At 39.3% G+C, this 18,732-nt stretch overlaps 1 protein-coding gene across 4 annotated transcripts in view; it reads right to left on the bottom strand.

The window, feature by feature from the left end:
• LOC126297893 (uncharacterized) overlaps window positions 1-18,732 on the bottom strand; it is a 94,980-nt gene that overhangs the window by 54,276 nt on the left and 21,972 nt on the right. For 2 of the 4 annotated variants that reach the window (XM_049989201.1, XM_049989200.1), the window contains one exon: window positions 4,861-5,821. In XM_049989201.1, coding sequence (XP_049845158.1) covers window positions 5,079-5,729 — 651 coding nt within the window. In that variant the 5' untranslated portion in view covers window positions 5,730-5,821 and the 3' untranslated portion in view covers window positions 4,861-5,078. Of the gene's footprint in view, window positions 1-4,709; window positions 5,822-15,736; window positions 15,975-18,732 lie in introns of those variants that run through there. The other 2 variants (XM_049989202.1, XR_007552584.1) reach the window with 2 other exon arrangements.

The raw sequence follows: 18,732 nt of genomic DNA, 5'->3' as shown, positions 1-18,732 counted from the left end.
GCCATTGTCTGTTGCAGTTTAGTGGAAACTGCTTCTTCTTTCTAAACACTAATACATTACTTTAGGTAGAAGGTTTAGGCTGAGAAATGCCAGTTTATTGTATGCACACTTTAAGACACATAAGTCATTACTAGTTCCCAATGAAAAGTCGTGTATTCAATACTTATTTACGTATTGTATGGCACATGTTAAGAGTTTTGAATTCAAAGAACAGTTATAAATGTACAAAAATTAGTAAACTACAACATATCAATGCAGGTCTCCAGCATAATATAACACAGATGATGACAGGTATAGGAAAATATCAATGTATTTTGTATAGTTTATCACACCACTCATCATTGTCAGGAAATCTTTGAAAGAACCCTTGCAGGCACGTGCAGGATATGTTGATACAACATGAGCAACCGTCTGCTGTTCTGCACCACAGTCACAAGACGGTAATGAAGATTTGTTCCACTTGTACATAATGTCTCCATATCTTCCATGGCCCATTCAGATGTGGTTCACCATAGTTCAGATTACTTGAGTCTAGTCAAATCTATGGGGTTTCTCTCCTCAATGCAGGACAGTATCAGGAATTATGGAGGACAGTTTTGTTGGCACCAGCATTTCCATTCATCGATGGTACTCAATTCCTTTTCAGTTAGAATGCTCGCTGTGATAAGAGTGGCGCATCTTGATCTTAATCTTTGTCTCTCCACAGGGAACACATCATTCAATACCGAAAGGTTGACATTATCAACAATCTTCTTGTAAACACATACTAGCACACACACTTCTGCCTGGTATCAGGAGGAATGTTACTCAAAATGGGTAACCAGTATGTGAAAGGAATCTTATTGATCCCCTGCCAAAAAATATGGATTTGTTAAGTTATATGTCTATCTTTTTCACAAATGGACCATTAAGCCAGGCAGATGCACAGTACTCTACTGTTGAGTATTCCAATCTTTAAGTCACATGAATCTTGAGGGTGATGTCAAAGAGCAGTCACTGTGAGGCAAATATCTGAAGTTGAGAGGTAGAAGAAACAAGATAATCTCAAAGATCTCCTGACTAAAATGAATTAGTCCCAAGACATGTATTCAATAAATCTGATTGCACAATTTTATGTTTTTTGCAAAGTTACGATCAGCAGTTCTACTTACCTTCCACACTCATGTGTTCTGCAGCTTTCAACCGCAGTTTGCTCCATAGCTCATGGAGGTATTATGTTGTCATCCATATCTCACAGTGGCCTGCTCTCATTCACAATATAAGCTTCTCTAAATCAACAAAATCCAATAGCAAGCAATAACAGGTGCTCACTTACAATGACTATGTCTGACCAAACACATTTCACTAGGATCCCTCTGTCAGCCGGCTTTTAATGGCCAACTTGGCCGTAAGCAGTGCGCATGTGCCCAAGCTGCTACATGTCTTGGGATTAGTCGACCATGTGTGGCCTCCAACTAGTTGGAACAATATAGTTCCAGTGGAAGCTCAACCAAAACTGTTGATACTATGTGCTTGATGCTACTAAAGCAATGAAGTGTATTACGTGTCAACATTACCTTCATTCAATTGGAACAACAGACACTGGCTGTGAGCCTAAAGATTTAAATTTCTGTACATTCTAACCAAAAGGGTATTTTGAACACATAAGAAAATTTTTCATGTAATGCTAATATGTTCTGTTTCTACATGTTTCTCATGATTAATGTAATTAAGAGAAGTAGAAACTGAGCTCTAACATGGAAATAAAGTTTTTATGAACCTATATCTATATAACGTATTTTCTTCCTCTATTGATGAGGAATGTTGCCTTAAACTATGATCATACATTTTTTACACTTTTTACAGGATATCTGCTACAAGAGGATGGGGGGCAGGGGGTGATTTAGGGAAAACATGGAATATCTAAATGTTGATGGCTGGACAGGGATTTGACCCTCACTCATCCTGTACACGAGTTCAGTGCCTTGAGCACTGAGCCAACTCAACTGGTTTGTTACAGATAGTCAGAAAACGAGCTACAGAAATGACATGCTTTTACTGCAGTGCAATCCCTTGTCTTAGATTTCTAATTTTTGCTTAACTTGTCTAAATGCTCTCTTTCAATCTGGCTATGTGGCATGGATTTGTAGAGATTACTCAAAAGTCCCTGCAAAATGGAAAATTGTGGTTGTGGTGGTATATTTTGCCAGTGTTCAAGAGGAATGGTCCGTAGATTTAGGAAAAGTCATAAGAGTTCTAATCTTGTTATAATGGATCTTTCAAGTGAATACAAAAAATTTTAAAAGTGTTTGAATCCTGGGAGCACACTGGCCATTCAAACTGATTTCTTCTCCATACAGAAAGTCATCTGCTACAAAACTCCATGGAGAACTCAGTATTGCTGTGCAACAGAACGAAAGAGTCACTAATTACTCTTGTCCACATCAGAACATATGATTAAAGGATTTGTCCCCATACCTCTGAGATACCACGCTACCATTTCCAATAATGCAGATGTATAAAGAGGACAGTAATTACATTGCCAAGTTTTTCTGTTGGCCTTACATGTCCTGAGTCACACATGCATGAATAACAGGGAACAGCTTAGTATATTCCAGTTTATTATGCTGTATTTGAAAGTATATACCCCTCTGTAAAATATGAGTTACGTCACTATCTTTCTAAACTGACATCCATAACCAGTAAAGCTAGAAGGCTGCCACCGTGTTTCACTGCCAGAACCTGGAAAGGGGCCGAGATGAAATGATGAAATTCTCCACTTTGGCACCAGAATAAACCAGTTACCATACATTTAGCCACGTCACCTGCTGCCGGGATTGGAACATTATCGATGCAGCATTGTATAACGGACAGGACACAACAGGAGTGACCGGGTTACACTGTGCTCGAGCCTAGCACTGTGCTGCTTCTGGAATCTATATAATCAACACAAAAGGGCCTTGTTCAACAGCCTTAAGAACCACATCCAAGATGTATGTCATTCACATTGTCAACCTGATGACGGTCATCCAGTTTCAACTGTACTACTACATGCTCCTACAGCTAGCCACTGGTCTATAGGCCACGTCTATTCCTGATGCTGCCAGGAGCTGAACTGGTGTCTTCCAGCTGGAGGCCTACTGCAGCCTGATATCACCTGACACCAGAGTGCCTTCCTGTGTCATGCTCAGGTGCCAGCCACACCTAACTTTTGCCCAGTTACCGCCCACCCTGCGTACATGCAGTCCGCTACCACAGACTTGTGTGTGCACGCTACTGAGCTGCATTCTACACTGAGGATCCTTGGTTTGCAGCTTTGTTTGGGTGCTTCCTGCACCAGGTCCACCACTAGTTGCTGGCCGGTCACTGTGTTTGTGCCTAACGGCATGGTCGACTTACACTGGAGTTTACTGCCACTGTGTGGCTGCGTTTGCAGGTCTACACTTGCTGAGGTGTTGAAATTGCTGCTTATGTGGTCACCTGTCCAGTTGGAATCTTCGTGTCGGTGGTCGCCTACTGCTGCTGCATGCTGAACCGAGCACGCACCACCGCCCAGGGCCACCACAAGCCACTGGGGTACATACTACATCAAGATGATGCCTACAGCTTCTGTAAAATTCCGCAAAATAAACTTGTTGTTATTTTCACTGCCTGTATGATTCCATGGTGCCAATGGCCTTGTTGTGGTGGTAATACCAGTTCCCGCCTAAATCACTGAAGTTATGTGCTGTCGGTCTTGGCTAGCACTCGAATGGGTGACTGTCTTTGTCTACCGAGCGCTGTTGGCAAGTGGGGTGCACTCAGCTGCTGTGAGAACAACTGAGGACCTACTCAGAAGTAGCAGCTCTGGTCACGAAAACTGATAACAGCCAGGGCAGCAGCACACTGACCCCATGCCGCTCCGTACCCGCATCCAATAACGCCAATCGGCTGAGGATGATACAGCTTTCTGTCGGTCGGTACCATTGAGCCTTCTGAGGCCTGTTCAGATGGAGGTTAGTTTTAGCACGATTCCACAGTGGCTGAGGAGCTGACGCTCTGTGCTCATTGTCCTCTCTACGAGCCTGCAACATCATTGTGACCTGCAATGGGGTCAACAACTGTCACTACATATTAGTGTGAAATAAAAGTATATCTTCTAACATGTGTGGGGCTCAATCTCATTCCTTAACTGTCTAACTACTGTACTATTCTAGGTCACTTTGGTGGTAATATGATGAATACTAGCAATTTTTACACTGACAGATTACTCTTCTCTAACATTAGAAATTTTTTGGCCTGAGTGGCACATAAGATAAATATATTCCTCTTCTGTTACAACATATGGTTTAGGATAAGATTATAACATCAATAGAATCCAGAATCATTCATGAAAATACTCAGAGGTTGTAGAAGACATGTCTTTCATAACCAGTATGGGTTAATTGAGTTAATGTGTATGAGAGAAAAGTGTTAGAACTCATTGTAATATTCACTAGCACTCTCAACATTCTCACCTATACTGAAAAGGAGTTAACTGTGGTTTTAAATTACACATTTTGAGTAAAAACACCCCACACACAAATATTTCTCAAAGTTTGAAGCCACATTGCAAAATTTACTACAGTCAAATATATAAATTATGTAGTTTTCTAGAGCTCTTATTTTTCGTATAACTAAACCCTTCTAATGAGTAGCACTGGCTTATTTCTTGTCTTCCATTTGAAAAAAAAGTTCAATTATAGACTTACCTCTGTAGTTCACCGTTAATCTTCCTTCAGAACCATATAATCTATTGTTACATTTACTTTCAGTTGACACGACAATCTAACAGTGTAGATAACCAAAACCACTGCTCACCCTTCTCACCACAAAACAGTTATGCAATTATCAAGTTTCACATTCAATTCACTAATTTAATTTGCAGTATAAAAATTTACAGAAAACACAATTAACTATATCTCACTCTGAACAAGAAACAGTTTTCATCATTTTGTTCTAGATGTAACCCACAGAAAATCCACCAGTTCTGTTTGTCACAAAAAACACAATACTGTATACGATGTCTATTAAACTTTAATGACATGGTGTGAACTCTAAGCACAGCCAATACAACCATCTCAATATGAATAATAAAATGAGTCTGTTGGCAAAGGCTCACACCTGACTCTGACGTCATCAGAATTAACATGCCTCATAAGGCCAAAACAGTTCCAAAACTGGTTCCCCTCACAGTCGTCATGATTTTCAGTCTTTAAATTGAAAGGAAAATAGTCAAAATCGTCAGTTGGCATTGCAAAACTTGGGTGCATAAAATCAGATTGTTCCCACATATCATCCTTTTCAGGATCTGACTGTACTATCGTACTTGCAAACTGGCTGGAGTAATCAGTGTCCACAGGCGGCTGTGCAGCATTTATAGCTCTCTTTGCTCTTGTTCTCTCTGCATTGCGTCTCCTAACTCTTTCTCTCTCTTCATCAGACAATCGCGATCGTCTAAGCTTTTGATATTCTGCATTTTTTGCACGCCACACAGCTTTATCTCTATCAGATAATGAAGCCCTCTTTTCCCTGGCCCGTAAACAAGCCCGCTGCCTCATTCGTGCCCTGGAAGTTGGTGACATGTTCTCACGACGTATTTTAGCATACTGAGCATGTCTCTGGCGGTCAATGGTTGCCTGCTCTGCAGTTCGTGTTGCACGATAACGCCTCATCCGTTCTCTGTTTCTCTCTCTTTGTTCATCACTAGTTTCCTTGGGTCTTTGTGACATCTTCAGGCTGCTTGTAGACCTTTCATGACCACAGAGATATTGGTCGCTTTCAGTTGTCTACGGCACGGTATGTCGGATGTATGCAACTGCACCTGCAACATGATACATATCACAAATCAATTCAGATAAACCCCAACTATAATTACTCAAATGATACTCTGCTCAAGATTATAGTTACTCATTTCTCCAAAAAGTATCAACCAATGAGTACTTTCTGGTAAATTCAATGCATAAACACGATTTTCAAAAAAACTTTTCACATATTTTGGTACACAATACATTAAGGCTAATTTAAATTTCATGTAGGCACAGATCTGAGTCTAAGGGAAGTAGAAACGTCTATGGATGTTCAGTATTTCATAACCAATGCAGTGTCAATCACTTGATATCACACTGAGAATGCATTAATCTTTGATAACTCCCCTAAACCACGCAACGAATAAATAAATTCTAGAAAATCAGGTGTGCTCAAATACATACAACAACAAAATCTTGTAACAGAGTAACATAATTTGATGAATGTGAGTGGGACGTACTACACATAAAACAATAGAAAAAGCACAAGATTTAATGTATACAAACATCTATCACAAAATAAAGTGACGTGTACTACTTGATGGTGACGAAGTGCTAACTTGTTCAAGACACTCACCATGTAAAAAGATCATATTGAATGGTCTTCTTAAAATATATTTATGACTCCAGACTCAATCCACATGTACTATGAAACCAACCAAAAAAATCATCCCATAAACATTCAAGAAGATGGATGTCATCATATGTGTATGCATTTAAAGTTAATTCTTAAGTTGGTAGTACCAGGATGTGTGCATGCTGTGTGCACACAGAGGAGGAGCTGGTCACAGTTTGCATACAGTTGAAGACGCTTTTGGCCTTGGTCAGCTATCTTCAGGCTAATGCCTCGGGGTGTAGCAGTGGTGGAGAATCTGGTGCATCCTTTCAGGATATGTGACCTGAGGGATCCATCATCCTCACCACAAGGTAAGTGGTGTTGCCTGAGGCAGAGAGTCAATGTGGAGGCTGGCTGTGTGGACTTGCTCTTTCATCCTTCAACAGGAACTGAGCAGGCACAAGGCAGGGGGACAGGGGGTGGGGGTGTTTCCTGGTCATCAGGTGCTTCAATGCTGGACATGTGATTATGTCATTTAGGGAAATAGCATCCAGGGCTGGAAAGAAAGCCAATGTGAACTCAGTATGGCTGCTGTGGGTGCCTACAGCTATTGGGTGTGGAGGGTGCAGTCATGTGCAAGTTGTGGCTCACATCAGCATCAACGATATCTGTCACTTTGGTTCTGAGGCCATTCTCAGTTCGTATGGACATCTGGCAGAAGTGGTGAAGACTGCTGGCCTTGCTCGTGGTGTGCAAGCAGAGCTCACAATCTGAAGCATTGCTCGCAGAGTTGATCAGGGTCCTTTGCTTTGGCTGAACCAAAGGTCCTATTGTGACTGTCTTGGCTACAAATTTTTGGACCTGAGTTATGGAGCAAAGAAATGTACAATTCCCCTTGACAGGTCAGGGGCACACTACACAAAGGAGCAGTTATTTGGGTAGCAGAGTATTTGTGGAGCGCATATGAGTTTTTTTTTAGGCTAGGCACTAGTTTGAGGCCCTCTGATGAACACTCGCCACTCAATACATAGAGAGCAAAATGAGATGATGTACAAAGTAACGGCAACTTGGCTGTCAAAATTTTAACAGTGAATTACTGAAGTATTTGTAACAAAATTCCTGATTTTAGTGCCCTACAGGCAAGTTGTCATGCTCTAATTATTCTTGGAACTGAGAGCTGAATGAAACGTGAAGTAGAAGGCACCATAATATTTAGCGAGGCAGGGAACATATATCGAAAGCACAAGTTAGATGCCGTAGGAGGGCAATTGTTCACTGCAGTCAAAATAAGAACTGTGTCTATTGCGTGATAAAATGAGTCTAACTATGATGTTATCTGGGCGAGCATAATACGTGTAGCTGAACTCAAGCTAATTATCGTAGATTTTTATTGGCCACCAGATTCTATTGTGACAGTTTCAGAATCATTCAAAGGGCGTCTATAATCGGTAGCATGGAAAAACCCAGAGCATGTAATATTAATTGGAGGTGATTTTAACCTGCTGAGTATAGACTGGAACATCTATAGATTCATTGCAGCTAGCATGGACACAGACAGTCTTGTGAAGTAGTTCTGAAAATGTTTTCAGAAAACTGTCTTGACCTGCTAGTTCCATAGTCCACACGCAATGGAAATACTCCAGATCTTGTACCTACAAACAGACCTGACCTTATCGACAGTGTCACTACAGAGACAGTGATTAGTAATCATGTCACACAGAAATGATGGTGGTGGTTGTTGTTGTTGTTGTTGTTGTTGTTGTTGTTGTTGTCGTCGTCATCGTCGACTTCTTCAGTCCAAAGACTGGTTTGATGCAGCTCTCCACGCTATTCTATCCTCTGCAAGCCTCTGAGTAACTACGGCAACCTATGTCCCTCTGAACCTGCTTACTGTATTCATCTCTTGGTCTCTCTCTATGATTTTTACCCTCCACACTTCCCTCCAATACTAAATTGGGGATCCCTTGATGCCTCAGAATGTGTCCTACTAATCCCTTGTTTTAGTCCTGTTGTACCACAAATTTCTCTTCTCACCAATTCTATTCAGTACTTCTTCATTAGTTACATGATATACCCATCTAATCTTCAGCATTGTTCTGCAGCACCGCATTTCACAGGCTTCTATTCTCTTCTTGTCTAAACTGTTTATCATCCATGTTTCACTTCCATACATGGCTACACTGCATACAAATACTTTCAGAAAGGACTTCCTAATACTTAAATCTATACTCAATGTTAACATATTTCTCTTCTTCAGAAACACTTTTCTTAGCATTTATATCCACCCTACTTCAACCATTATCAGTTATTTTTCTTTCCAAATAACAAAACTCATTTACTACTTTAAGTCTCTCATTTCCTAATAGAATTGCCTCAGCATCACCTGATTTAATTTCACTAAATTCCATTATCCTTGTTTTGCTTTTGTTGGTGTTTATCTTGTATCCTCCTTTCAAGACACTGTACATTTTGTTCAACTGCTGTTCCAAGTCCTTTGCTGTATCTGACAGAATTACAACGTCATCGACAAACCTCAATTTATTTATTTTTTCTCCCTGGACTTTAAGTCCTACTCCAAATTTTTCTTTTGTTTCCTTTACTGCTTGCTCAATATACAGATTGAATAACATCGGGGATAGGCTACAACCCTGTCTCACTCCTTTCGTGCCCCTCGACTCTTGTAACTGCCATCTGGTTTCTATACAAATTGTAAATAGCCTTTTGCTCCCTGTATTTCACCCCTGCCACCTTTAGAATTTGAAAGAGAGTATTCCAGTCAGCTTCCTCTATGTCTACAAATGCTATAAATGTAGGTTTGCTTTTTCTTAACCTATCTTCTAAGATAAGTTGTACGGTCAGTATTGCCTCATGTGTTCCCACATTTCTCCGGAATCCAAACTGATTGTCCCTGAGGTCGGCTTCTAGCAGTTTTTCCATTCTTCTGTACAGAATTTGTGTTAGGATTTTGCATCCATGACTAATTTAACTGATAGTTCAGTAGTTTTCACACCTGTCAGCACCTGCTTTATTTGGAATTGGGATTATTATATTCTCCTTGAAGTCTGAGGGTATTTTGCCTGTCTCATACATCTTGCTCACCAGATGGAAGAGTTTTGTCATGGTTGGCTCTCGCAAGGCATCAGTAGTTCTAACAGAATGTTGTCTACTCCTGGGGGCCTTGTTTCGACTTAAGTCTCTCAGTTCTTTGTCAAATTCTTCATGCAGTATCATACCTCCCTTTCCATTTTCCTCTGCATCCTCTTCAATTTCCATGATATTGCCTTCAAGTGCATCTTCATTGCATAGACCCTCTATATAGTCCTTCCACCTTTCTGTTTTACCTTCTTTGCTCAGGACTGGTTTTCCATCTTAGAAATGGTGGTTGCTAAAGTTAATAAATCCATCAAGAATGTTAGGAGAGTATTTCTGCTGCATAACATCCCACTTAGAAAATGAGTGGTCACTACTTAGTTACAACATGACGGATGTAGAGGAATTATGGGCAAAATTTAAACTGGAATGAGATTTTCGCTCTGCAGCAGAGTGTGTGCTGATATGAAACTTCCTGGCAGATTAAAACTGAGTGCCGGACCGAGACTCGAACTCGGGACCTTTGCCTTTTGCAGGCAAGTGCTCTACCAACTGAGCTACCCAGGGTAGCTGGAAGAATCTGTAGGATCCCTGCCTAAATACCACAAGGAAATGGAAGAGACAATTGGAGGAAGTAATATTTACATTGAAGTTAACACTATGCATGTGTACATGTCCTATAAATTGACTCACTCCAAACCATTTTGATAAAAGAATCATTCAAATGATCTATGGAACATGTCACAAGGGCAATCCCATCATTTTGGTGTCACAATATTTCCACCAGCATCAACCAAATTTCTGTATAATACAGAAAAGGACAGAAGATGATGGTTCCACATGAAAATAAAAATGCCACGCATCCTTTCAAATAAAATGAAAACATGAAGAATAACCAGTACCTGTCTGGATGGGGTCCCAAAAATGCATACAACATAATTTTGCAATTAATTACATGACAGAATGGTATTTCAAATTATTTAAATTAAAAATTGCATGGATATTTACCTGCATACACTGCAAGAAATGCATATGCAATATCATACCAGAGGATTAAAATTCAGCAGTGCAACTCTACAGGATATGGAGAGAAACGCTTTTTCCTAAAACATCCCTCACACCTTCCAGGTGATTCAACATTTCTCTTATCTTGTAAGGGAAACTGATGACACAATTGAAATAATTACTGGCTGCTTTGTGATAATGTGGCAACCATTCTGACGTTTGTCAAGGAGCCCATAGTGAATCGAACTCTTGTAGCTTACTGCGCTATTCATTGAGCCCCCCCCCCCCCCCCCCCCCCACCCCCTCCGAATCTCTCTCCACTCATTAATCTTCTTTAGACATCTAAATAAATTACATTTTGACCTTCCACTTGCATAACAGTGTTTTACTGTCATGGACCATTTACCTTTGATCACTTTAACAACATAAATATGAACTTATCACCATGGACATACTTTTTGTACAACAAGGCTTTAACCTAAGCAATGCTAATGTATTTCTAAGAAAAACTCTTTGTAGCCAACTGAGTAACAGTAATCACCACACAAAACAGCAATAGTGGCAATCAATATTTCATATTCCACGACCAATGAGAGTGATATGCTCAGACTGCATAACATGCAAAACCCATGCTTTGGAGATGAAAGTGTACCATACACAGTTTGCATTTTTCACAGATGATCAGTATACATAAAGATTATATACCATACATACAACTAACTGTGGCTATCAGTGCAATGCTAAAAAGTTATATAGATAACATTTTCAAAAAGAAAAACAAAAGAATATACCAAAATTTTTTTTAAGTTAGTAACAGTGACTTTTCATAGTACATCCTCTCCAATTAAATTCCGATGATAAATGTGTGGGATACAGAATCCTTTATGTACTGAGGATCAAGGCAATCTTTACTTTAGTCAAACAATGACTGGTTCCTTAATGTTTTGTGTGTTTACTGTGACCTCCAGGAAGAAAGATTAGGGATTAACATCCTGTCAAAACATGCTATTAGAAATGGTGAACAAGCTTGAATTGGCCTAGTTTTTAGGGAAACCTACATCAGGATGACAAGAAAGGGATTTAAGTTTAACTCCTCCCAACACGTACAAGTCCTGACTCCAAACAACTGTACCATCTAACTGGCGTAAAAAAAAACAACAACAACTTTGAATGTTTCTCACTGTTATATTATATGGTCATGTCAACGAATTATGTTGATGCCTCAAAGAAAAAAAAACACACTCTAAACTTTTGAGATACATTTTTAGCATGAAAGAGTGCAGAGATGCAACAAATGATGACCCCATAATATCACAGCAGTTTCAAAAGGTACTTCAACACACAATTGGACAACACTACTGGTCATTAAAACTGTAACACCATGAAGATGGAATGCAAATGATTAACATTTCAGTGTGTTACACTAACACATTATGTCAGACATACTCTATACTCTATGAATGTTAGGATTTATATGAATATTTTCTCACATATTGAAAATGACTGATTCCTGTCCAGGATCGATTCATAGCAAAGAAGTAGTACCATTATGTAAGGATAAACAAGGGGAAAGTATCTCTGTGGTTAGGGGGGACAAAGGCACCAAAGGCAAAGATGGTTGGCTCCATGTGAGAACACGTGAAGCAATCACAGAGACAGTCAAATACAAATTACTGAACAGTTAACATGGTGTCAGGATGAAGATAACATGGTGTAAGAAATATGATGAAATTGCTTCACATGAATGATATAATTGTGTCTGCGGTATAAGAAGAAGACAAAGTGGGCTCCACAGTACATAGCAAGTGGTTGCACTGGTACAAACAGTATATGGTCCTAGGTGGGTGCAATGTAAAAGCCATATATGGAAAGAGGCTGCACAGACTGTGTAAATGTTGACATCCCACTTGGCACATATTCTTACAACCTGCAGGCAAAATACCAATTAGTATCATAAATGTACGGATGAATATGTGGTTTGAATGTAGAAATACAGTTGTGTTATTTCAAGTGCACATGTAGGATGTGATTGACCCAGTTTATATTGCCTCAAACTGGTTCCCTTCCCCAATTCATAAACTTTGGGATTTAGTGTCATTTTATGGGAAAAATATTTAAGAATAATTGTCAAACGCCTGAAGAAATTCTATTGTTCACTACATATGAGAAGTTTTTAAGCAAGCTCAAACAACACAGATGATTAAGTTTTCACTACTTTAACTTATGAGTCAAAAGTATAATTTCATTTTTTGGATGTCTAATAATTTGAGAAAATATTATGAATAAGTCAGTTAATGATTCTGAAATTGCAGTTTCTTAAGTACTTCTGTGAATTAACTTAATGTGCCATTCCTGTGTGAATTTATCAGCACTGTCACCGAGTGATTAACAAACAATTAATGAATCGCAGTAGCACACATTACTGCTCAAAACTGCAGACCAGAGGTTTTTTCCACCCTGGCTCTCTTTCTACTATTTCCAATTAATGTCACGCAAAGGAGAGGTTAAAAATTTTAGTGAATGTTGCACTTAATGAGCATATGGTTAATGTAAGTGCATGCCCAAATTGGTCTGGCAACCGCCGTAACTTACATGAATGAAGCTTTATTGCCCCTTTTAAACACTACTCTTGCACTTTTCTATACCCTGACATGTACTCAGCTTCTAAATTACTATTATAAATAACATAGCAACAGTAGCAGGAACTGTGTCGAGCAATTATAAAATTGGATAACTATCTATACTTAGGTAATACTTTCACAGTCAACATTTCTTTAATCTTAATGAGATTAGCAAGTTTATTTTTCAGTAAACTCAACACGTCTGATTTTACTGATGTATTACCTTGTGACCAGATGTTTTCTACAGCAAAATATTTCTGAATTCACGGAAGTATTACAAACGCAACCACATAAAGTGGTTAGGAGTAATATCAAACACATATAAGGAAATATTACACAGGATTTTTCTCATTAACAAACCAAATTTGAGTGTAGGTTGTGTACAAGAAGATTTTATTATGCCTCGTGTATTTAGGGGAAATGTCTAACAGTATGTGTTGTCATTTGATATTGGCAGGACTGTGGCCTACTTCCATCGTTCCGCAATACTGCAGCTTGCACTGTTCTGGATGCAAACATGGAGTAGATGGGTGCAAGAGGGCCATATCGAACACCATGCATAATCTCAATGGCCGTGTGGCTAGCAACTGAGAGGACAGACATAGTGTTCAATTTGTCACACAGGACCATACAGTCCCATCAGGTACCATGAGTCTGGTATTAACACAGACAGTGAGATGACATCTGAAACACAATAAACTGTCATCATGACATGTTGCAGCTTCCCTTGCTGCATTCACAGAGAGGTGTGCTGACAGTGGTGCATCCAATGAAACTACTGTGAACAGGAGTCACACCAAATCCTTGACATTTCTGTGATGAGATGTACGGAGATTGTGCCATGCTGACCTCCTGAGATACAGAGGACATTTTGACTGTTGCCATGGCTAGCATGTTCTCCAGATCTCTCATTACTCATAAAGACCAATCACAGGTTACCTAAAGACTGATATGCCACCGTGCATGAGCCACTATGGCTGATGACATGTGGACTGTAGTTGAAGCAGCATCATGGAGTGACATACCTGTACCTGTCAACCAATATCATTCTGACACAATGCCCAGACGGGTTGGAGCCTGTTGCTGCCAGACATAGCAACTTTGTGTGTTAAATTTCTCATCCTCTATAATCTAAAATCATATACAAATTTAATACTGTATTCTTTCTGCTATACTGTACATGTATAGTTTTTTTTTAATTTGCTATTCTTCCTGGAGTTGAAATTTTAATGGCCAACAGTGTACAAAAGGAACAACATTCCTTTGACTGCGAGGCTGCACGATTCCGATAGTGGTAAAAAACCAGATATGTGCCCTCATCGGAAGTGAAGATAGCAGCAGATAAACTGAAAAAGAGTGCAGCAGCTGTATTTGGTGTACACATAACTGAACACTTTGAGGGACTGATAGGAAATGGTTGTACAGGGTGCTCAAGAGAATGTTGAAAGTTGTTCCAATATCCAGCATTCGGAACAGGAAGAGGAGGAGGAGGAGGAGGAGGAGGAGGAGGAGGAGGAGGGAGGAGATTAGTGTTTAACATCCTGTTGACAATGATGTTATCAGAGACAGAGCATTCTGAAATGGATAGCCTTCTGCCCACTACTTGAAAAAAGTGGGAAAAGAAATCCACATACACACCACGAAAAATGGCTATGTTTTGGCTTCAAAGATCAACTACTGACATAATTTTTATTAGAATGGTTTATGAGAGATAAAGCTGTCATCAACCTGCAGAGTGGTTTGAATACTGCAGTGCTTTCCCAGGAATGGTCCTGTTGCCGGTGAACACTGGACTTATGGATTTGCAGATTTGCACTTACTCGCTGCTGAGGGGGAAATATGTTTCTAAAAGTTGTTTTGTACATCAAGGATTATGTGCCACATTTACAAGGTGTTTTTAAAAAAGGTGCCATATTCCTACATATGGCACTATTGGTTGAAACAAGAAGAAAAGTTCCTATAATAGGATATCTAGGAACAAATACCTGTAGAAATATGGGCTGTTTCACTTTTGACGAGTAGCGTGTAGTGTTCAGAATGAAGTAGGATTCACAAGAAATGGCAAGTGAATTACCACAATATGCATGAGAGGGCCGATGCAAGTCATTGAGCAATCATCGAGGTGACATATTAGAATTGCTTCAGTGTCAATGCATGGGGCAGAATTGTCAGTGTCAGACTCATAGGGCCATACACTTTACCAAAAAAATTAACAAGTGCTATGTATCACCAATTTCTGCATGATGACTTACCAGCACTACTGAAGACCATTACCCTTACAGAGAAGCAATGGCTGTGGTTTATATACCACAGCGAATCATCCAATTTTCTATGGATCATGTGACACTACCCCAACGCAATGTTTCATGGGCGTCAGTTTGGTCCAAGATGTAAAGTAGCATGGCCTCCCCAATCATTGTGCCTGAATACACTGGATTTTGGGCTGTGGGAACATTTAAAGGAATTGGTGAATTCCTAATGCATCAACAATGTGCAGACGTTACAGAAATGTGTTACCAATGCATGATCCAAATGTACCAGGCGTATTTGATAGAGTCGTTGATTCACTGTGAAGAAGGGCTGAAGTATGTGTACCAATCAAGAGGTACACAACAAATACTGCGACAGGCCACCACCACCACCCAGGCACTATCACTCACTTGGCATCCCTCAGTTCCGTAAAACAGTCTCCAGATGGCACTCACAAACACGGGCCTCTTCCTGCTTCCACACCACTAGCTCCAGCGCATTGTTATGTCTGCCGATAGTGTGGATGACCCATAGGTAGTACTGTGAACTGCGGACTACATTGCTTCTGCCTTGTGCTGGTGAGCATGGAAATCCTTTCGCTGACAGGTGACAAAACATGATGTGCTGTGGATACACAGAGTTCTGTATCTGCAATTAGACAGTACTATTCAGTGCCCATGGTCAGCTCAGTGCAGTACCTTCCAACATAGTCATTGCTGTCTATGGAGAATTACGACCAGTAGCAGAGTGTCTGCTAACATTACCATCAGTCATACTGACAATATATAGCTTGCCAAGAGACAGCAAAGTTATTTTACTTTTCTTCAATGTAAGAATCACACAGCCAACCAGTTGCAAATAACTATTTGGTGGATTGATCTAGGTTTTGACACCTCTAAGGATGTCTTCAACAGAATGAAATTTTATGAAATCGTCTGATATTGTTCCTAGCAAAAATACATGCCAAAGGCCAGAACGAGTTTAATTTTAATTTTTCACTTGTGCATACCAGATCTAAACTTTGACCACGGCCTTCTCGCAATAATTTTACGGTTTCTTAAAATTTCATTCTGATGAAGACATCCTTAGAAGAGTCAAAACCTAGATCAATGTACCAAACTGTTATTTGCAACCGGTTGGTTGTATGATTCCTATGTTGAAACTTATTACATAGTTTCTGAGAGATAGCCATGTTTAAAATTGTATAATTATTTTAGATACCACTATATTAGGTATAGGACCTTAAGTGCCACACATCAAACTATAACAAAGCACCATTTTATAACCTACTCTTAATAAATGTTATTTGTTATTTCTTATTGTGTTGTTATTATTGTTGCTGTTGTTAATTGGCTGGTTGCTTGTTTCATTGATCAGTCATATGGTACGGTAGCTGTTATTATGTAGAACGTGTCAAGTGCACAAGAAATGCACAGATGAAACAAAATTTTTTAATATATATATATATTACAATACAGAGTTAAAGATTAATATTTCTGCTATTTACCCCAGTCTCTTAAAGGGCACAAAATGCATATAATATATTTATAGATTTATTTATTCCTATTCAAGAATTCATCTATGGTATAGAAGGAGTTGTCAAGGAGATACGATTTCAATTTATTTTTGAAGCTATTACTGTTGTTGTTGTTGTAGTTATTTCTTATTGTGCTGCCCTATCGCACGAGTGTTTGTTTGCAAGTGTGCAACATCAGCCAACATTAAATAACCATAGCAGGGAAACTATTTTCTGCTATTGTGGATGTTTGAGCTGAATTAATAGTAACAACAACATGAGAGGACAGATTGGTCAATATCTCTAAAGGTATTGGTTTCCAGAAATCACTGTAGGAACTTTTCTTCTAGTTTTGATCAATACTGTACTCTTGTAGGGATACGTAACACATTTTTAAACACACTGTATGGGGTTATTTGAGGTATATGACAGTGATTAACGACACCATAGCTGAGTTTGTAGACTATATTATCAGGTCAAGAGTCGCATACCGATGCACACCAGACGGAGATCACATTTGTTTGAGAGGGGGAGGAAAGAAGAGGTCTAAAATAATGAGTTATCTCACCTCCCTTGATTGTCATAACAGGTAATGTATGAAGTTCCAAAAGCATTCAACAGAAAGGTTTCAATACCTAATGTTTTATTCTTAAGCAGTGATAAAACAAAATGTGATGAGGCAGACGTGAAAGTATAGACTAAACTAGATCTCTGGTATGAAGAATTTGTAACAGTGGGTCTCGAAATCAGCAAAACTGTGACATTAGTGTTGAGCAGATTTTCCCCAACAGTCCATCTAAGACTTTGAGATGATGAGATAGGTGGACACTTTCAGTACCTACAGTGCATAATGATGTACCTTTGGATAATACCAAGTCCTAACATACAGTACATCAGATACTTTGGAATGAAATACTTTGACAGGTTTTCAAGATTAGCCTGCACAAAACAGATTTTTATAACTACATACCGTATTTACCCGAATCTAAGCCGCACTTTTTTTCCGGTTTTTGTAATCCAAAAAACCGTCTGCGGCTTAGAATCTAGTGCAAAGCAAGCGGAGGTTCTGAAAAATGTTGGTAGGTGCCGCCACAATTAACTTCAGTCGACGAATATATGTAGCGCTACGCAGGCATGCTTTGTAGGCACAAAGATAAATACTGGCGCCAAAACCCTCTGCGTCAGTAAAAAAGTGGAAGACGAGCTATTTTTTCTCCGCCCCGAGTTTCGACCACTGCATTTTCATACATTATCCAATGAAGTAAATACCAATTCCGTATTGTTCATCTACGAATGTAGCAGAATTTCAATGTACTACGAAAATCCGACTGGCAAGACTGTTCGGGATGTTTGTCAACATGGCCAACTCTACGCTTTGAATTTTTTTCCTACCTGTGAGAAGAGATCGTTGCTAATAGGAACCTAATGAAATGTGAATCACATACAGTATTCTCTTCACCATAAGAATAATACGAATATAAACATTTTGCCATGTATTCTTTCGTGTTTGCTGCTATCTCATTTAAATCCTGTCTGCCTAATAAACTACGAAACTAGAGTGAGACAACAGCAAACGCGGATGAATACACGTATCGTGTCATGTTTATATTCGTATTATTCTTATGCCTAATAGTGATACAGTCAGAAAGGAAGCACGGAAACTGACTAGATTTTTAAATCTAAGATGACTAATTTCTGTGCAGTATTTGATGTACCAAAGAAGCGGCCGCAAAGATTTTCAAACGGAGAAAAATTTTCTCCTAACTCTCGTTCAGAACATGTTCTATCATACGCAGTCTATTATTTGTTTCTTGTTGATCATTATCAAAGAAAGCATCAGTGTAAGTAACAACAAATAGCAGTCTCTTGCCATTGTTTCGCAAATGAGAC

The sequence above is a fragment of the Schistocerca gregaria genome, chromosome X (assembly GCF_023897955.1).
Source record: "Schistocerca gregaria isolate iqSchGreg1 chromosome X, iqSchGreg1.2, whole genome shotgun sequence".
NCBI lineage: Eukaryota > Metazoa > Arthropoda > Insecta > Orthoptera > Acrididae > Schistocerca > Schistocerca gregaria.
The sequence above is the reverse complement of the archived record's forward strand: the minus strand, read 5'-3'. Positions and strand labels throughout refer to the sequence as shown.